This window comes from Chiloscyllium plagiosum, chromosome 11, assembly GCF_004010195.1.
Source record: "Chiloscyllium plagiosum isolate BGI_BamShark_2017 chromosome 11, ASM401019v2, whole genome shotgun sequence".
NCBI classification, from domain to species: Eukaryota; Metazoa; Chordata; class Chondrichthyes; order Orectolobiformes; family Hemiscylliidae; genus Chiloscyllium; species Chiloscyllium plagiosum.
The window spans coordinates 2151232-2173635 of record NC_057720.1 but is presented as its reverse complement, the minus strand read 5'-3'; the positions used below and the strand labels follow the sequence as shown (position 1 = coordinate 2173635).

Sequence of the window (22404 nt, the reverse complement as noted above, 5' to 3'; positions counted from 1 at the left end):
GGTGCTATGTGGGCCCTATGAAGTATCTTCAGCTGGATAGCCTGGGTTCTGTTACAGATTGTGATTCTTCTAGCGTTTTCCCAAATATCATTCCACGTTTCTGTGGAGATTTCTAGTCCCAGATCCTGATCCCATGTTTTAAGCAGATTATCCATATCTCCCGATACTTCATCATGTAGTAAATGATAAATAGTACTGATGGAAGATACCCCCATTGGTCGTAGGACACTACATTCTCTATCTGATTTATAAAGACTATCTAATAACGTAGTCTTCTTCTGTATATAGTCTCGAATTTGGAAATATCGAAAGAGGTCTCCATTAGGTAATCCGAATTTCTGACGCAGCTGTTCAAAAGACATCAGGACCACATGTTTGTCATTTTTATATGTGACTTGGATGAGGGTGTAGAAGTCAGAGTCATAGAGATGTATAGCACGGAAATAGACCCTTCGGTCCAAATCGTCCACGCCGATAAGATGTCCCAACCCAATCTCTTCAAACCCTTCCTATTCATATACCCATCCAGATGCCTTTTAAATGTTGCAATCATACTAGCCTCCAGCACTTCCTCTGGCAGCTCATTACAGGAAATCCATCCAGGGAATTTATTTGGGTTGAACTGAGAAATAAGAAAGGGATGATCACCTTATTGGGATTGTATTACAGACCCCTAATAGTCAGAAGGAAATTGAGAAACAAATTTGTAAGGAGATCTCCGTTATCTGTAAGAATAATAGGGTGGTTATGATGGGGGATTTTAATTTTCCAAACATAGACTGGGTCAGCCATAGTGTTAAGAGTTTAGATGGAAAGGAATTTGTTAAGTGTGTACAAGAAAATTTTCGGATTCAATATGTGGATGTACCTACTAGAGAAGGATCAAAACTTGACCTACTCTTGGGAAAAAAGGCACGGCAGGTGACTGAGGTATCAATGGGGGAGCACTTTGGGGCCAGCAACAATAATTCTATTAGATTTAAAATAGGTGATGGAAAAGGATAGACCAGATCTAAATGTTGAAACTCCAAATTGGAGGAAGGCCAATTTTGACGGTATTAGGCAAGAATTTTCGAAAGCTGATTGGGGGGCAGATGTTTGCAGGTAAAGGGATGGCAGGAAAATGGGAAGCTTTCAGAAATGAGTTAACGAGAATCCAGAGACAGTATATTCCTGTTCGGGTGAAAAGGAAAGGCTGGTAAGTATAGGGAATGCTGGATGACTAAAGAACGCCACTCCCCCTCCTCTCTTGCCTCCCTTTCTATCCTTCCTATAGCATTTGCATCCTGGAACATTAAGCTGCCAGTCCTGTCTATCCCTGAGCCACATTTCTGTAATTGCTATGATATTCCAGTCCCATGTTCCTAACCATGCCCTGAGTTCATCTGCCTTCCCTGTTAGGCCTACTGCATTGAAATAAATGCAGTTTAATTTATCAGTCCTACCTTGTTTTCTGATTTGTCCCTGTCTGTTTGACTCACTTTTTTGCTCAACTGTACCAATCTCAGATTGACCTCTTTCCTCACTATCTCCATGGATCCCACTCCCCTCCCCTCCACCCACCTTAATAGTTTAAATCCTCCTGAGCAGCTCCAGCAAATCTCCCTGACAGTATATTAGTCTCCTTCCAATTCAGGTGCAATCAGTCCTTCTTGTATCGGTCACTCCTATCCAGAAGAGATACCAGTGATACAAAAATATGAATCCTTCTCCCCTGCACCAGCTCCTCAGCCATGCATTCATCTGCTCTATTCTCCTAATCCTACCCTCACTAGCTCACAGCACAGGGAGTAATCCAGATATTACTACCCTCGAGGATCTCCTTTTCAAATTCCTGCCGAACACACTATATTCTCTCTTCAGAATATCATCCTTTTCCTTTCCCATGTCATTGGTTCCAATGTGTACAATAACCTCTTGCTAGCCCCTCTCCCCTGTGAGAACATTCTGCACCCTCTCTGAGACATCCTTGATCCTGGCATCAAGGAAGCAACACATGATTCTGATTGTTCGCTGCTGGCCACAGAAACATCTGTCTGTGCCTCAGACTAAAGAGCCCTCTAACACAACTGATCTCTTGGAAGCCGACATACCCCTCGTTGCATTCGAGCCAGTCTCAATACCAGATACTTGGCTGTTCGTAGTACATTCCCCTCAGAATCCATCACCCTCTACATTTTCCAAAACAGCAGTACCTGTTTGAAATGGGGATAGCCACAGAAGACTCCTGCACTGCCTGCCTACCTCTCTTACCTTTCCTGGAGTTAACCCATCTATGTGACTGTATCTGCAACTTTTCTCCCTCCCTATAACTGGCATCCATCACATCCCCTTGCTCTTGTAAATTTCTCATTGCCTTTAACTGTCTCTCCAACCGATCCATTCAATCTGATAAGATTTGCAACCAACAGCATTTATTGCAAATATAATCCTCAGTAACACGGAAACTCTCCCTAAACTCCCACATCTGACAAAAAGAGCATATCACTCTACTAAGGGCCATTTTTGCTTCTTCCAATCTACAGACCCAGAAAATAGCACTGTCTTATTCCTCTACAAAACGCTGCTCCAGGCCAACTTAATACTTATGGCTTATATTTTTAAATTTAATCAAGAGACATATCTCAATAAAACATATAATCAAGAGACAATCCACTCTACTCACTACTGCAAACTTACTCTAAGGCCACACTTAAAAATATTCACTTATCTGTTTCTGTGCTGTGATCTCTCCCAAACAGGTTCCTCCAAGATCAGTTGTGAATTTCACTGTTTGTTAATTTTCCCAGATGCACTCTGATATCCAGCAATACATGAATTCAAACAGCAAAGGCAGTAACTGCGCAGGTTCACTGCTAAATGTGTCAGTTAGCAGCATGGGTTTCTTTTTCTCTCTGTGTCTCTCTCTCTCTCTCTCCTGCACTGACTGACCATGTCTGTTCCTCTCCCTTTTAAAAGTGCCATTGTTTTTATTTTTTTTCTCCAAAGTTCCAAAACAATGTAGCAGCATATAAAACATTAATTGCTGCTCCTGGAATTCGAGAAAATCACTGCCAGCACCTAAAATACTTCAAAAAAGCAGCCGCCTGTTACAGCCAGATGGGTTGGTAAATTTGCAGATGAACTAAGGTCGGTAGAGTTCTGGATTGTGCCAAAGGATGTTGCAGGTTACAGAGGGACATAGATACGCTGCAGAGCTGTGCTGAGGGGTGCCAAATGGAGTTTAATGTGGAAAAGTGTGAAGTGATTCACTTCGGAAGGAGTAACAGGAATAAAGAGTACTGTACTTATGTCAAGATTCTTGGCACTGAAGATGAGCAGAGAAATTTCGATGTCCATGTACATTGTTAAGTAAGCATATGGTGTGTTAGCTTTTATTGGTAGAGGGATTGAGTTTCAGAGCCATGAGATCATGTTGCAGCTGAACAAAACTCTATCCAGCCGCACTTGGATAATTCTGTTCGGTTCTGTTCACCGCATTATCGGAAGGACGTGGACGCTGTGGAAAGGGTTCAGAGGAGATTTATTAGGATGTTGTCTTGTATGGAGGGAAGGTCTTACAAGGAAAGGCTGAGGGACTTGAGGCTCTTTTCTTTAGAGAGAAGGTGGTTGAGGGATGACTTAATTGAGATATAAGATAATCAGAGGGATAGATAGGGTAGATAGTGAGAGCTTTATTCCTCGGATGGGTTGGCTTGCACGAGGGGACATAGCTTACGAACAGATATCAGAGGTATTCAGAGTAGTAGGGCCGTGGAATGCCCTGCCTATAACAGTAGTAGACTCACCAACATTAAGGGCACTTAAATGGTCATTGGATAAACATATGGATGAAAACATAATATTGTTGGTTAGATGGGCTTCAGATTGTTGCGCCAACCTGTGGAACATTGAGGGCCGAAGAGATTGTACTGCATTGTAATGTTCTATGTTCTAGGAGTGTGATGGAATATTCCCCACCTGCCTGGATGACAGCAACTCCAACAACACTCAAGAAGCTTGACATCATTCAAGAAAAAGCAGCCCACTCGGATTGGCACTACATCTACAAACATCTACCCTGTCCACCACTGATGCTCAGGAGCAACAGTGTGTACCATATACAAGATGCTCTGCAAGAGTCACCAAAGGTCCTTAGACAGCACTTACCAAACCCATTACTACCATCTAGAAGGATAAAGGCTGCAGATACAAGGGAACACCACCATCTGTAATTTCTGCTCGAGGTCACTCAGTATCCTGAGATGCCAGTATATTGCTGCTCCTTTAGTGTCAATGGGTCAATATCCTAGAATTCCCTCCCTAACCGCATTGTTGAGTACCAACAGCACATAGACTGTAGTGGTTCAAGATGCTATCGCACATCTCACTTTCTCAAGGGCAACTTGGAATGGGCAATAAATGCTGCTCCAGCCAGGACAGGCCATGTCCCACAGGTGAATATTTTTAAATTCTCAAACTAGCATGGGGATTTCAATACTATCCTCTGGATTACTAATGAAGAGCTTCGACCCTGTCAGTCCAGTAACACAACCACAATGACACCATGACAAAGCAGCTGAGCAAAGCAACATTTGCTATACATATTCATATATGGCTAAAGTAAAACCCAGAGCTGAAAATGTGTTGCTGGAAAAGCGCAGCAGGTCAGGCAGCATCCAGGGAACAAGAGAATCGACGTTTCGGGCATAAGCCCTTCTTCATGCCCGAAACGTCGATTCTCTTGTTCCCTGGATGCTGCCGGACCTGCTGCGCTTTTCCAGCAACACATTTTCAGCTCTGATCTCCAGCATCTGCAGACCTCACTTTCTCCTTAAAGTAAAACCCACATGACTTCCCCAATTTCCAGCTTCAAAATCATGCTACACCGTGACTAAATCAGTGAGGACCACAGACTGAGGCACGATGAATTGCAAATATGCAAGATGTACATGGAGTTCCATTTGCTACAATTCCACACAGCTGACAACAAAGTTACAGCTCAGGAAATAAAAGAGATAGTAGCAACATGGATCCAGAATTGGCTGTGAGATAGGAAACAGACAGTAATGGCTAATGGATGCTTTTTTAGGCTGGAGGAATGCTTGCCCTGGAGTTCCCTAGAGGTCACGCTTTTTCTGACATGCATGAATAAGCCTGATCTTTGTGCCCTGGGCATAATTCCAATGTTTGCAGATACTTCAAAAAGTGGAGGCATTGTAAACTTTGGACAATGATAGTGTGGAATTTCAAAAGGACATTGAGATGTTGGTGGAATGGGTGGACAAGTGACAAATGAAATTAAGCAAAGAGAAATGTGACAGACAGTGGAGAGCTTGCGGAGTTCACTACCTCAGAATGCAGTCAAAGCCAAAACATTGTTTCAAGAAGGAATTTGATACAGCACTTGGGGCTAAAAGAATCAAAGAGTGTGGGAAGAAAGCAGGAACAGGCTATTGAGTTGGACATGACCATAATGGAATGACAGAGCTGCCTTGAAAAGCCAAATGGCCTACTCCTGCCCCAATTTTATATGCTCTCTGAGCCCATTGAGCGAAATGGCCTTAGTTTGTGTTGTAAATATTGCGCAAATTGATTCCTCCATTAATTCCACAAATCAACTTATGTAGGTGCACCAAAACTACTTCTAAATGCAATGTTGGTTTAGAATATTACAGTTCATACAAACCCTGTGCACCAGGAAAAACTTACCCCATTTATCACCAGCAAAGGAACCATCATCTTGTTGGAGGCCTTTAACATATTCAACAACTTTATTAACATCAATGACATGAAGACTATCATAGAGAGAGAGGATCTAGATTAAAAGAAACATATTATAGTTACAGAAGTAGTAGCAATTATCATACATATTCACAGTGCTTTTTAACACAGTAGAACTTCCAAAAACACTTTGCTAGACACAATCAGACTCAATTTAAGGTTAGCAATAGTCTTATGGTATTATTGTTAGTCTGTTAATCCAGAGACCCAGTTAATGTTTTGGGGTCACAGGTTCCTTTCCTTCAGGACATTAGTTGACAATGGATTCCTGCCACAGCAGATGGTGAAGACCCAGTTAATGTTTTGGGGTCACAGGTTCCTTTCCTTCAGGACATTAGTTGACAATGGAATCCTGCCACAGCAGATGGTGAAGTTTGAGTTTGATGGTGCAAATATTTTCCAAAAAAATGGAATTTGAATCCATAAAAAATCTGGAGTAACAACGACCATGAATCCATTGTCAACTAATGTCCTGAAGGAAAGGAACTGCGATCTTCACTTGGTCTGGAGTACGTATGTGTGGTGGGCAATATACGCTGGCCTAACCAACAACATCCTCATCCCATTAATGAATTTTTAAAAATAGACAAATAATTGAGCCAGCAACAAATCAATTTTGATAGGTAAGTTTCAGAAGTTTCAAGGGGGGGGGGAAAAGAAAGAGAGTACATGCCCTCAGCAACTTCACAGAAATTGAAAGCAATACATTCTCCCCAAACCAACTCTCAGCGTGTTCAAGAGCTAAGTTCATATGATGCTTTTTAAAAGGTAAAGTAACATCTTGAGCAATGGAAGAGAATTCTGTGATGAAGTGAGGTGAGTGAAGCATGGCAGGGTTTAGAAAACTATAGGCTCTGGCACTGAAGTACAGAAGAGGGAGAGGTCGCATAGGAAGCTGGAATCTAAAAGCATCCATGGGAAGAGAAGATTTGAGCAAACTGAAACAGAGATAGGGATGAATGGCGAGAATTAGAGAAGGAGTTCTTGAAGAGAATTGTAGTCAGCACAAGGATTGTAATTACACAACTAAATTTGGAGAAAGGAAGTTACACAGCAAACGTCTGGACACACCAGGATTGTCATATTAGAGACTGAAATTTGGGCTGAATGCTCTGACAAAAGATTACAGATATGAAACATTAACACTATTTTTCTGTCCGCAGATGTCACCAGATCTGCTGAGTATTTCTAGCATTTTCTGTTACTAGAACAGAGTAATTCGATCACTTTTTAAAATATGGATCATTGTTTGCAATTACAATATTGTTATTACAATGGAGCAATCAAATTACATCAGATAGAATGGGATTGGATAGAATTAGTCACATGGAAAAAGTTGGGTCAATTAGGAAGAGACCAGCTTTGAAGTGGCAATCTAGTGTCTGGGGGGAGGAGATAATGTTGTTTACATGGTATACATGGACTTTCAGAAAGTGTTTGAAACAGTACCACACAAGATACCTGTGAGGAAAGTGATAGGTCATGCTACAAAAGGGACAGAAGTAACAGTGAGCAGAGCTTCATCAAGGGAGGTCGTTACATCTGACAAATCTGTAACAATTCATTGAGATGGTAATGAGTAAATTAGACACAGAAGATGAGGATGTGATCTATTTGGATTTCCAGAAGGCCTTTGACAAGATGCCTCACAGGAGATTGCTAAATAGGACAAGAGCCCATGATGTTAAGGGTAAGGTACTGTCATGGATGAGGGATTGGCTGTCTGACAGAAGGCAGAGAGTGGGGATAAAAGGGTCTTTTTCAGTATGGCAGCTGGTGACTTGTGGATTTCTGCAGCAATGTTGGAACAAACTATTATTCATGTTATACAATAGCAATCTGGAAGAAGGAACTAAGGGTGTTGTTGCTAAGTTTGCAGATGACAAAGAGGGGCAGGTAGTTTTGTGGAAGCAGGGAGGCTGCAGAAGGACTTGGATAGGCCGGGAGATTTGGCAAAGAAGTGACGGATGGAATGCAATGTAGGAAATTGAGGTTATGCACTTTGGTTGAAAGAATACAGGCATAGACTTTTTATTAAAACAGGGAAAGGCTTCAGAAATCTGAAGCACAAAGGGACTTGGGAGTCCTAGTTCAGGATTGCCTTAAGGTTAACATACTGGATCAGTTGGCAGCTTGGAAGTCAAATGCAATGTTAGCATTCATTTTAAGAGGGCAGGAGTAAGAGAGTAGAGAAGTACTGCTAAGGCTGGAAAAGACTCTGGTCAGACTGCATTTGGAATATTGTGAGCAGTTTTGAGCCCCGCATTTAAAGGAAGGATGCGCTAGTTTTGGAGAGGCTCCACAGGAGGTTCACAATGATCCTGGGGGTGAAGAGCTTGTCAGATGAGGAGTGCTCAGGACTCTGGGTCTGTATTCAAAGGTGCTTAGAAAGTTAAAGGGGGTTCTCATTGAAACTTATACAGTATTGAGGGGCCTGGATAGAGTTGATGTGGAGAAAATGTTTCCAGTACTCAGACTAGGGCACAGCCTCAGAAAGGGATGAACTTTTAGAGAAGGAGGAATTCCTTCAGCTCAAGGCTGCTGAATCTGGGGAATTGAGTGTATTTAAGACAGTGATAGATAGGTTCTTCATCGATATGGGGATCAAGGGTTACATAGAAAAGGCAGGAAAATGGGGTTGAGGATCACATCATCTTGATTACACGACAGAGCAGACTTGATGGGCCAAATGGCACAATTCTGCTACTCTATTTCATGGCCTTATGAGTCTATATTGGGACCCTTGCTTTTCTTGATATATATTCATGACCTGCACTTTGGTGTGCAAGTGGCACTAACCTTGGAAGAACTGTATGCTGCCAGGACAGTTATGGAACTCCAAAAAGACACTGAAGTTAGTGGAGTGGATGAATAATAGCAGATGAGAATCAAAGCAGAAACCTGAGAAATGATGAACTTTCATTGAAAGAACATTGAAAGGTACGATAAAAAAGGTGTGGGATTCTAAACTGGGTGTGGAAGCAGAGAGATATGGCTGTATGTGTGCACAGATCAGTGAAGGTAGCAGAATAGATGGAGAGGTTAATAAAACAGACCAGGTCTACATGAGACTACATAAAGATGGCTGGTTCCTTCCCTAAGGTTGGAGAGTTCCAAACTAGAGGACATAATTTTAAAGTGAGAGGAGAAAGGCTTAAAAGGGACCCAAGGGGCAATGTTTTCCACGTAGGGGATGATTCATATGCAGAATAAACTGCCAGAGGAAGTAATGGATGCAGACACAGTTACAACATTTAAAAGACATTTGGGCAGGTACATGGATAGGAAAGGTTTAGAGGGATATGAGTCAAATGCCGGCAAATGGGACTCATTTAATTTGGGGAACTTGGTCAGCATGGACATGTTGGACCAATGGTTTTGTGTCCGTGCTATATGACTCAATAACATTAGTGAACCAGACAGGCTTTTCCAATAATCAACAATGGATTTGATTCATTAGACTCTTAATTCTAGATTTTTTATTGAATTCAAATACTACAATCTGCTGTAAGGGGATTTGAATTCTGATCCCTGGAATGTTACCTGGATTCTCTGGATTAACAATCCAGCGATAATACCACTAGGCCATCACCTCCTCATGACTATTCTAGACACTGGTTAGAACTCATCTGGAATATGGTGAACAGCTGTGGTGCCACATTATCTGTAACACGCCAGTTACAGAGGGCAGAAGCAATTTCCAAGAATGGTTCCAGGAATGAGAAACTTCATTAATGAGGACAGAGTGAAGAAGTTGGGATTGTCTACAAGGAGAGAAAGCAGCTAAAGGAGATTTGATAAAAGTTTTCAAAATCACAAGCAGGTAGGCAGTAAATAGGGAGCTGCTTTCTGTTCAGAAAAGGAACAAGAGGGTATAGGCTTCAAATGATATGTAAATGAAACATGGGTGATGTGAGAAAACAAACTTAGGATACGAAATGTACTGTCTGGAAATGTGGAAAGGCAGGTTCAGTGGAGTCATTCAAGGAGGCATTGGATGAATATTTAGATATAAATGGTGTGCAGGGTTATGAGGAAAAGACAGGAGATAGAACCAGTGCAGGCAGAATGGTCCGAATAGCCTCCATCTGCACCATATCAATTCTGAGATATCACTATCTCATAACTTCCCTGCCTTTTACAACATGACCATTAGCTCAAAACTGCACCATTCCACATGAGCAGCACTGTACTGTGGTTCAGAGGATTGAAAAATCTTGCTTTGCCAGTCTAGTCATGAAGCTTTTGTTTCTTTTACTCACCTGCTCCAGACAATAGGTAACCTGCTGTACTGAGTCACTAGAAGAGTGAGTCACAGAACAGGTTATCAATGAAGTTTTCCAGCATTCTCAGGATTCTACTCAGAGTATAAGCACAAACCACATGCTATATTTCAATATAACAATTTAACACTTCTTTGGCGATTGGAGTGAAACTTCAACACACTGCCTCGTTTTTCAAGCATTCAATCACACACCATAAACCACATTAGCTCAACGACTTTTAGTTGTCCAGGACCTCCACAGAAAACAAATATTATACCACAGAAATAGGTAAGTCTGGGTGCTTACTCCGCAGGCTGTAGGACCCTAAATGGGCACGCATTTAAAGGTGAGAGGGAGGAAGTTGAAAGGAGGTGTGAAGGGCAAGTTGTTTTTAAAACAGTGTGTTAGGTGTCTGGACGGACTGCTAGTGGCGATAGTGCTGTCCTGATCTATGTCCTATGGTTGCACAAGGATGCACAAGTTATTCCATTATTGACAGTTTTGAATAAAATCACAGCCTAAACATCCAAGCCAGACCAGTCAGGGGCATGTCACATAAAGGGTAGTGGAATTCAATGTTGAGCCTGAAGAGATAGATAGGTTTTTGGATGCATACATTCTGGGGGAGCATGAGGGGGGCTATCAGTTCTAAATTTCTAAATTCTGATAGATTTATGTTAGGAAATGGTATTACATTAAATTTCAGATACAAGTCAACCATCATCCAATGAATATCAGAATATACTTGAGGGAGGTAAATTATTTCTAACTATAATTCAGGTACAAGTTGAAGGTCTCCCTAGGCATGCAGCAATCTGATGCAGGACACATAAGGGAGCAGATAACAAAACATCTAAAGAAATTTCAAATTAATGGAAGCTGATTATTCAGTACATCTGCTCAATGTTGGTATTCACGCTCCACATAACATGCAGGGATCTGTTCTGGGACCTCTGCTCTTTGTAATTTTTATAAATGACTTGGATGAGGAAGTGGAAGGGTGGATTAGTAAGTTTGCCGATAACACAGACATTAGTGGAGTGGTGAATCATGGGGAGAGTTGTTGTAGGTTGCAACAGAACATTGACAGGATGCAGATCAACCTGGAAAAGTGTGCAGAGATTCATTTTGGAAAGTCAAAGGCAGAATTCTTGGCAGTGTGGAGGAACAGAAGTCCATGTACAAAGATCCCTCAAAGTTGCCACCCAAGTTGATAGGGTTGTTAAGAAGGTATATGTATGTTGGCTTTCATTACCAGGGGAATTGAATTTAAGAGCCGTGAGGTTACGCTGCAGCTCTATAGTGCCCTGGTTAGACAAACTTGGAATATTGTGTTCAGTTCTGGTTACCTCATTATAGGAAGAATGTGGAAGCTTTAGAGATAGTGCAGAGGAGATTTACCAGGATGCTGGCTGGACTGGAGGGCTTGTCTTATGAAGAAAGGTTGAAAGAGCTAGGGCTTTTCTGATTGGAGCGAAGAAGGATGAGAGGTGACTTGATAGTAGGGTGCAAGATGATGAGAGGCATAGATATTGTGAATAGTCACAGACATTTTCCCGGGGAGAAATAAGAGATAGATTCTTTACACAGAGAGTGGTAGGTGCTCGGAATGCAGTGCCAGCGGTGGGAGTAGAGTCAGATACATTAGGGATATTTAAGCAATTCTTGGATAGGCACATGGATGATAATAAAATGAAGGCTAAGTAATTTAGTCTGATCTCAGAGTTGGATAAAAGGTAGGCACAACTTCAAGGGTCGAAGGGCCTGTATTGTGCTGTACTGCTCTATGTTCTATGACTCTCACCCTTTTGACTCACGCCATCAGTACATTCTTCTATCCCTTTCTCCCCCATATTCAACTTCCCTTGGAAGGTATTTTTGCTATTCAATTCAACCACTCCCCACATTCCACATTCTGACCACTGTCTATGTGTATGCTCCTGCTTACAGGAGATTTTAACCATCATAGGACCAGAAAAAGTGAGAGTCCTCCTCATGGGCCAATTTAAAAGAAATAGAATGCAACCCAATATAAAAGACTGATAGCCAAAGAATGATATTGTTCCACAGAGGAAGTGAATCCCACTAACTCCTGTAATAACGAAACTTCCCCTGAGGAGTTGGGTCTATGTTCTCCAGAGTTTAGCGGCTTGAGAAATTATTTCATTGACAATTTACAGAATTCTTAAAGGGATCAACAGGGTAGATGCAGAAAGGTCTGAAACCAGGGAAAACAGTCTTAGAATAAAGGGCAAGCCATTTACAGGTAAGATGAGAAAGATTTTATTCAATCATCATCAGCTGCTTCATTAATGAGCTTTTCTCTAACACCAGATCAGTCACGGGATGTTCACTGATGACAGCAAAATGTTCAGCACCATTCCCAACTCCTCAGATACCAAAGCAGTTCATGTCCATACGCAGTAAGACCTGGAAAATATCCAGGCTTGGGCTAATAAGTGGCAAGGAGAAAGTGAGGTCTGCAGATGCTGGAAATCAGAGCTGGAAATGTGTTGCTGGAAAAGCGCAGCAGGTCAGGCAGCATCCAGGGAACAGGAGAATCGACGTTTCGGGCATAAGCCCTTCTTCAGGAATGAGGCCTAATAAGTGGCAAATAACACAGACACCACATGATGCCAGGCAATAACCATCTTCAAGAACAGAGAATCTAACCATTGCCTCTTGACATTCAATGACTCTTCTGCAATCTGTGCTCATTCCAACAAGACTATTTATTTATACTGCACATATATAGAATTCCATATATATACTGGAAGCATTTTCTCTTTACAGTCTCTCCAGCTCTCCTCCTCCTCTTTACATGATGTCTGCACCACTATCTTTTTGACTATCCTGTTAACCCAACACTCTAGAGTGATGCAGGTCCTGGGCCGCCTCCTCCACCACCGCTCCCTCACCACCCGACGCCTGGAGGAAGAACGCCTCATCTTCTGCCTTGGAACACTTCAACCCCAGAGCATCAATGTGGACTTCACCAGTTTCCTCATTTCCCCTCCCCCCAACTTACCCCAGTTCCAACCTTCCAACTCAGCACCATCCTCATGACCTGTCCTACCTGCCAATCTCCCTTCCTGCCTATCTGCTCCACCCTCCTCTCTGACCTATCACCTCATCTCCACCCCCATTCGCCTACTGTACTTTGCTACTTTCCCCCACCCCTCCCATTTCTCTCTCCACCCTGGAGGCTCCCTGCCTCTATTCCTGATGAAGGGCTTTTGCCCGAAACGTCAACTTTCCTGCTCCTCGGATCCAGTACCACTCTAATCTGAATGCAGTGAATGCTGAGGGGAGGAAAAAAGTTTCTTCACCCAGATAGTGGTGAACCAGTGGAGTTCCCTAACACAGAAAGCAGTTGAGGTCAAATTATTGAATGTTTTCAAGCAAGAGTAATATATAGTTCTTAGGGTTATAGGGATCAAATGGTATGGGGTGAAAGTAGGTAGAGTATTGAGTCAGATGATTAGCTATGACAGAGCAGGTTGAATGATCGAATGATCATATCCTGCTTCCATTCTCCATGTTTCCATGAAAGGAAACTCATGCAATCTATAAACTCGAGGTTAGCTCTGTTGGGCTGAATGGCCTGTTTTCAAATGCAAGGAAATAGCACAAAGAACCACATTGTTTGTATATTGTTTAATTAGTAAACCATATCTTTTTCTCAATTAGATGTATAATGCAACATGACTAAAGTCACAAAGACAGCTAAATTTCTGCTCTACTGCAAGTAACAGTTTGGATGTAGGTTTGCTTGCTGAGCTGGTTCATTTCCAGACGTTTAATTACCTTACTAGGTAATATCTTCAGTGGACCTTGGGCAAAGCAATGCTGAAAATTCCTGTTTTCTATTTACACAATTGGATTTCTTTGGGTTGGTGATGTTGGAAATGATATCACCAACTCAAAGAAACCTAAACACAAATAGAAAGCAGGAATTTTCAGCATTGCTTCACCCAAGGTCCACTGAAGATGTTACCTAGTAAGGTAACGAAACATCTGGAAATGAACCTTCCAGCTCAGTGAGCAAACCTACATCCAAAACCTCAACCTGAGTTACAAATCTTCTCAAAACTCGCAAGTAACAGTCATGGATTGAGTGATTAGCTGATTGGTCAGTAGAGCACACACTAAAGCAACCACTTGAGATCACTTACAAATTGACAAAATGGCTATCAAACCTACCTGCACAGCGCTCAGGGTATAAAGGAGATGAGGATCATGGCCTATACTAGCTCCAACTCCCCCACAGTCATGCTGACATGACTTGACAAACTGTAGGATTTCCTCTTTGTTCATGCGATGCAGTTGCCCCATTAAGTCCATAACGGTCAGCCCCCAATAGATTCCACTCATCCTCAAATATTCTGACATGCAGTATTCCTAAAAGCAAAGCCAGAAAGAACATCAATGGTTAATCTGCAAACTCAGTAGCTTTACTCTGACACCAAGTTAATCGTTAGAAAGTAGAAATGCAACATGCCCTCAGCAGATTTTTATACTGTCTCTAAACTGCCTGTTAGAGATGAAATAATTACATCAGTAAAGATTGATTTACTTTTTTTATTCATTTATATGACATGGGTGTGGCTGGTTGGGCCAGCATTTATTGCCCACTGAAAGGCTAGGCTATTTCAGAGGGCATTCAAGAGTCAAGCATATTGTTATGGATCTGGAGTCACATATAGACCAGAAGGAAGATTTCCTTCCTTAAAGGATATCAGTGAACCAGATGGTTACTTACAACACTGAACAGTGATTATATAGCCACCATCAGAAGCTTTTAACACCAGATTTTTAGTGAATTCCATGTGACAAAAGATAATTTTGATTTAACCAAGTGTTTTGATTACATGGAACCACTGTTACAAAAGTGTTATTTCATTAAACTATCCATAGGATGCAGATCGCACTGAAATAGCTTGCATTTATTGCTTACTCTTAGCTTTTTTTTCATTTGTGGGACTTGGGTATCACTGGCTGCCCAGCATTGATAAACCATCCTTATTTGCCCTTGGGAAGGTGGTGGTGAGCTGCTTTCATGAATCGCTGCAGTCCACTTGCTGTGGGTTGATCCACAATGCTGGTAGGGAGGGAATTCCAGGATTTTGACTCAACGACTGTGAAGGAATGGCGTATATTTCCAAGTCAGGGTGGTGAGTGGCTTGGAGGGGAACTTGCAAGGGGTGGTGTTCCCACATACCTGCTGCCCTTTCACCAGTCGTGGCCTGGAATATAAGAGCAAGGAAGTAATGTTGGAGTTCTCCAGAGCGTTGGTGAGGCCACTGTATGAAGTTCTGGTCACCTCACAACAGGAAGGATGTGATAGCACTGAGGGGGTAGAGGTTAACCAGGACATTGCCTGGGATTGAGAAATCAAACTACAAGACGACACTAGATAGGTTTAGTCTGTTTTCTTTACAGAAGACTGAGGGGGGACATGATTGAGGTGTATAAGATTGAGGGATATGGACAAGATGAATAGGCAGCAGCTGTTCCTCTTGGTTAAGGAATCAATCACAGGAGGGCATAGTTTCAGGGTAAGAAGGAGATCAAGAGGGGATTCGGGGAAAAAAACATTTTCACTCTGTGTAGTGGGAATCTAGAATGCATTGGGAAGGCATTGGAAGCTGGAAACATTACAAACTTTAAAAATATTGAGATGAGCACTTAAAATATTGCAACAATCAATGATATGGGACAAGTGCAGGAAATTGGGATCAGCACATGTTTAGTAGTAGTTATATTGAAGCAGACATTTTTGCACTGTATGAATCTACAGGGCCAAAAGAACTAGAATGAAACAAAGAAATAAAACACGTGCCTCTAGCTGATAGGCTGCTGCCTAAAAACAAAACTCTGCTAAAAATATGCAAAAAAAAGGAAACAAAAGTGGGCTGTGGGTAAAACAGCATTACGTCTCAAATTTCTGAACTCAAAGTCGAACCTTACAATTAACACCGAATTCAAAAACCATTGTGGTTAATTCATTCACTGAACCAGTGATCACTATCATGATTCATCTCTCAAGATATCAAGGCTATGGTCAACAGTAGTAGCGTGTAATCTGCACAGCATGTGTCTTTGGAGACAGTTGATGGAATTTGCATCCTCACTTCAAAAAAACTCAAACTTGCATTTATATAGCACTTTTAAAATAGATCATCACAAGCCAATTCACAAGAATGCTCAAAACTTCCACTTTGATCAAGATTATGGTCATTTGTTTATTAAGCCCCTTATTTCGACACAGTTTCTGACATTCTAACAGTAAAGATGCTCTACAAGTATTGAATTGATAAGATAATTTAGGATGATGATATGTTGCCACAAAAATTCCCTCAGAAATTAAATGAAAACTTTTTTTTTGGATTTAACCGCTGTCTGACAATGCTACGTGAAATGATTTGGTATGATAATACCATGTTAAATGTGTAACAGAAATAAAAATTATCAAATCAATTTTGATGGTTATTTTTCAATGATGCAGAAATAGAACAAATGACCAACATGAATAATAACTGAGAGGAGCTGGGACATGAATCTTGCTCAAAGTTCTCCTAGTAACTAAATAAGGAAAATATCAAATAACTGCCAGCAATTTGACAGCAAGCAGATGTGACTGCCAAGATGTGTTGAGTGCATGTGGTTAAATGGGGGATGATGTATTTCTCTCAATGGATTTATTTGGAACTATGATATCAGTTTGTGGCCATCAAAGCACCACCTTTTGCTGTCTCACATGTGAGGCAGAAGGTATTATGTTCAAGTCCAACACCAGAGATTTAATCAAAGCTGCTGCTTCTGTCCTACACTGACATGGTGCAACACTGTCAGAGGGCTAGCACTGAAGGAGCTGAAATCAGATAAACACGAGGTGTTGCATTTCTGTAAGACAAACCTGGGTAGGACTTACACAGTTAATAGTAGGGCTCTGGTGAATATTGTTGAACAGATAGATCTAGAGGTGCAGGTACATAGTTCCTTGCAAGTGGCATCACAGGTAGACAGGGAGGTGGTGAAGGCAGTGTTTGGCACGCTTGCCTTCATTGGTCCCTGCACCGAGTACAGGAGCTGAAACATCATGTTATGGTTATACAAGACATTGGTAAGGCCACATTTGGAGTACTGCATACAATTCTGGTCATCCTAGAGTTATTAAACTGGAAAAAATGCCAAAGGATTGACAAGGATGTTGCCGAGACTGGTTAGCTTGAGTTTAAGGAGAGGCTGGATAGGTTGGGACTTTTTCCTGGACCATAGCAGGCTGAGAGGTGACCTTATAAAGGCTTATAAAATCATGAGGGGCATAGATAAGATGAATAGCCAAGGTTTTTTCCCCAGAGTAGGGGAAACAAAGAACAAAGAAACTTTACAGCCCAGGAACAGACCCTTCAGTCCTCCAAGCCTGCGCTGATCCAAATCCACTGTCTTAAATATCACCCAATTCCTAAGGATCTATATCCCTCCGCTCCCTATCTACTCATGCATCTGTCCAAACACACCTTAAATGAATCTACCGTGCCTGCCACTACTACCTCTGCTGGCAACGCGTTCCAGGCACCTACCACCCTCTTTCCACATGTATCCCTCTTAACCTTTTCTCCTCTCACCTTGAAATCATGACCTCTCGTTATTGAATCCCTCAACTTGGGGAAAAAAGCTTATGTCTATCCACCCTGTCCATACCTTTCATCGTTTTGTAGACCTTGATCAGGTCCCCCTCAATCTCCTTTTTTCTAATGAAAACAATCCGAACCTACTCAACCTCTCTTCATAGCTAGCACCTTCCATACCAGGCAACATCCTCGTAAACCTTCTCTGCACCCTCTCCAAAGTGTCCACATCCTTTTGGTAATGTGGCGACCAGAACTGTACACAGTATTCTAAATGCGGCTGAACCAAAGTCTTGTACAACTTTAACATGACCTGCCAACTCTTATATTCAATACCTGTCTGATGAAGGCAAGCCTACCATATGCCTTCTTGTCAACTCTATCCACTGTGCAGCCACCTCAGGGTACAATGGACCTGAACTCCCAGATCTTTCTGCTCATCAACTTTTCCCAAGGCCCTTCCATTTACAGTATAGCTCACTCTCAAATTAGACCTCCCAAAATGCATCACCTCACATTTGCCCAGATTGAACTCCATCTGCTACTTCTCTGCACAACTCTCCAGTCTATCTGTATTCTTCTGTATTCTTTGATAGTCCCCTATGCTTTTGTTATTCCACCAATCTTCGTGACATCTTCAAACTTACTGATCAAAACACCAATGCACTCTTCCAGATCATTTATGTATATTACAAACAACAGTGGCCCCAGCACTGACCCCTGTGGAACACCACTGGTCACCTTCCTCCATTTCGAGAAACTCTCTTCAACTACTACTCTGTTTCCTGTTGCTCAACCAGTTCATTATCCACCTACCCTGCACACCATGTGACTTCACTTTCTCAATTAGTTTACCGTGGGAAGCCTTATCAAATGCCTTACTAAATAAAGTCCATATATATGACATCTATATATGGCCCTTCCTTCATCTATTAACTTAGTCACTTCCTTAAAGAAGTCCAAAACTAAAAGACATTGGTTTAAGATGAGACAGGGAAGATTTAAAAGGGACCTTAGGAACAACTTTTTCTCACACTGAGGTGTATGTACAGAATGAACTGCCAGAGGAAGTGGTAGAGGAGAGTACAATTACAACATTTAAAAACCATTTGGACAGGTACACGGATAAGACAGGTATAGAAGGACATGGACCAAATGCAGGCAAATGGACAGTTCAGTTTAGGAAACCTGGTTAACATAGAAGAGTTGAGCCAAAGGGTCTGTGTCCGTGTGACTCAATGAACACCGCACAGTCAGGGTCAGCACAGATGGAATGCTGCACTGTTAAAGGCTCAATATTGAAGAAATACAGCACTTGACTGACAAATTCTTATAAAGGGAGCATTCACTACCAGTGAATAAGTTCAAATGTGTACTTCCTTGTCAGAGATGCTGTCATTCTGTTGAAACATTAAGTCAAGGCTTGGCTGGTCCTATCAAGTGGATATAAGATCCCGTTGCACAAATAGCAATATCTGATTTCATATTTATCTCTCTAAAAATTTCAATGGAACAGATCAAAAATTTCAAAACTGAGCGAGAGTTTTCTTTTTACAAACTACTCTAATATAGGCTAAAAAGTTGAAATTGTGAAAATACTGACTTGGAGGTCAGGAGCATATTTTTTAATTCACTCATATGAATGGGCATTACTGGCTGGGCCAGCATTATTGCCCCGTCCTTAGTTGTCCCTTCAAAGATGGTGGTGAGCTGCCTTCTTGAACCATTGCAGTCCAAGTGCTGTAGGTAGATAAACAATGCAATTCTGGAAGGAATTCCAGGATTTAAACCAATAATAAAAGTGGATGAAGCAATCAACCATAATTGAATTGAATGACAGGACAGGCTCAAACACCTAAATTGTCTCCCCCGATCCTATAGGCTTAAAAGGATATTTTTGTACCTACATAATCATCCTTCTTTGCTCCATATGAGGCAATGTAATCAGAATGTTTATCCAGTAATAGAACAGTGGGAGCATCAGCTTTGAGAACCACATCTTTCACTGGGGTGCCCTGTGAAATAAACAAATTAACCAGAAGTGTAAAGATCACAAAATACTATAGCGTGCACACATCAAAAAAGCAGCAGCAAGGGTAGAATGGGCTAATATGACCGCACAGATTTGATATCTGGGCTAGGATAGTGCGATGGCTTACGTTACGGACCAGTTCCATAGTGACTATAACCTGTCCTCTCTTGCGGAGCTCAGGTGAAATTAAAGTCAAATAGTATGCCATGATGCAAATATCATGCTGTTACATGATTCACCTCTCGCATGCAATCTGTATAGACAGGCCTTATACAAACAGAGTGTGTATTTAAGCAGCTGGCAGAGGGTCAATACAAAGAAAAGTTCCACAATATGCCTATCCAAACATCTATTTCCTCAGAAATTTCCCTTCCAGTCAGATCCTCCCATGTACCCACAGTTTATAAGCTAAACTTGTAGTTCCACTCTATTCCAGAAATTTCAAAGGTTTGAATGGGGATTTTGAAAGGAAATCAATTAAACCATTCCCAAAAAAGGAGTCCAGGACAAGGAAAAAACCCTTCAAATCGGAGCTGTGTTATTCAGTTTAATAGTTTAATGTCTCAAGTATAAAAAGCAGTTTGAGCAGTGCAAGCCTGAAATTCTGTAATTAGCTTCCTGAAGTGGCCTTCAACTTTAACTTGCACAGAACCCATAATACAAAACTAACCCTTTTGGGCTAAATGGCCATGCAAGTGTATATTCTCATGAGCTCACTCCTAACCTTTATTACTAGCCCTTCCTTCTACCCTTCTCTCTCACACACTTACCAAGCTTCCCCTTAAACATTCTGGCATAATTCACCTTGAGCATTTTCCATGGGAATGAGTTCATAATTTGTTTTGTTTGTTCATTCATTGGATATGGGAGTTGCTGACAAGGGCCAACATTTGTTGCCTATTCCTCACCACACACTGGGAACATGAGAAACTGCCCCTTCAGCCTGCTCCAATCAGATTGCCAAATTCCTTCTCAACTTTAAAAGACTTTGACCTGCTTGCACTGTACAGCCACTCCAAACTCTCAGCAGAATATTATCAACCCCAAATACAACAGGGTATTCAACATCACAAAAGCAATCAAGGATGGTTCATGTAGACAGTTACAATGAAATCCCTAGAAGATTGGAGGCTGGCAAATGTGGTTCCCTTGTTCAAGAAGGGGAGTAGGGATAACCCTGGTAACTATAGGCCGGTGAGTCTCACTTCTGTTGTGGGCAAAATCTTAGAGAGAATTGTAAGGGATAGGATTTATGAACATCTGGATAGGAATAATGTGGAGAAAGTGAGGTCTGCAGATGCTGGAGATCAAAGTTGAAACTTTATTGCTGGAATAGCACAGCAGGTCAGGCAGCATCCAGGGAACAGGAGATTCGACGTTTCGGGCACAGGCCCTTCTTCAGGAATAATGTGATCAAGGATAGTCAGCATGGTTTTGTGAAGGGCAGTTGGAGTGCCGTCACTAGCGGTGTTCCGCAAGGATCTGTTTTGGGACCATTGCTGTTTGTCATTTTTATAAATGACCTGGAGGAGGGGTTAGAAGGTTGGGTGAGCAAGTTTGCGGATGATACGAAAGTCGGAGGAGTTGTAGACAGTGAGGAAGGATAGAACATATGCCCTGCCAGGTTCTTTACTCAGCGAGTCGTGAGTTCATGGAATGCCCTGCCAGTAGCAGTGGTGGACTCTCCCTCATTATGGGCATTTAAGCGGGCATTGGATAGGCATATGGAGGATAGTGGGCTAGTGTAGGTTAGGTGGGCTTGGATCGGCGCAACATCGAGGGCCGAAGGGCCTGTACTGCGCTGTATTCTTCTATGTTCTACGTTCTATCTATCCACATGGTGTAAATCATTGGTCTTTTTGTGTAAAGCCTGCTTCTTCCAAACTGGTCTGGGCAGCTCAATCAAAAGAATGATTCTGCTGGTGGCTAAGCAAGTGTAATAGAAGCTCTATCTGGTAACTCAGTGCTTACAAAATTACACCACTACCAGACAGATTAACAGCATAGCAACTGAGGAGGGTACTGAAAGGGACTTGAACATCCCAACACATTGTCCTCAACGCAGACGTTGCCCTTTGTATGCCCCTTTTATTCCCACCCACATTCCTTTGTGCTCCCCTATTCCTTACCAGCTCCTGCTGCCTCCAACTACTCCAAATTCTTTCTGAACCTCAAGAGGCATTAAATCCAAAAAGCTGGCATTAGCCTAACCACGATTAAACATATAGTCAATATGTGACATTTTGCAATGCTTCCCATTTATCAGCTTCAACTCTCATCTTTATGTCAACTCCGCAAATCTCAATTTATGCCAGAACACCTGGCCTCCGTATAATTTTTCTTGCTCACAAACCTGCCTAAAGGATAGGGCAGCAGTGACAAAGCACCACTACCTGAAAGTCCTCTCAAAGACACATACCACCTTCATTTGCAATTATATTAACTGTCCTATCAAGGAATCCAGGATCACAACACAAGATATTACTGTGAATAGACAATATGCTCTTAATGAACCTACGAATGCAGGTTGGGGAATTTGGGGGTAATAGAAGTATTGAACTTTAACCAAAGCCAGAGCTTGCAAAGTTTCTACAAACAAAGGCCATGATTATGGATACCACAATTGATGCCAGATCATTTGTTAATTTTTAAACAGATTGGTTGAATTTTATTCAATAAAAGTATTCAGGGCTAAGGTTCAATGGTGAAA

At 41.8% G+C, this 22404-nt stretch overlaps 1 protein-coding gene across 1 annotated transcript in view; it reads right to left on the bottom strand.

The window, feature by feature from the left end:
- rabggtb (Rab geranylgeranyltransferase subunit beta) overlaps positions 1 to 22404 on the bottom strand; it is a 59457-nt gene that overhangs the window by 26011 nt on the left and 11042 nt on the right. Inside the window, exons 2-4 of the mRNA XM_043700067.1 lie at positions 19570 to 19677; positions 14232 to 14429; positions 5692 to 5797 (exon numbers count right to left, since the gene is read on the bottom strand). Coding sequence (XP_043556002.1) covers positions 5692 to 5797; positions 14232 to 14429; positions 19570 to 19677 — 412 coding nt within the window. The remainder of the gene's footprint in view (positions 1 to 5691; positions 5798 to 14231; positions 14430 to 19569; positions 19678 to 22404) is intronic.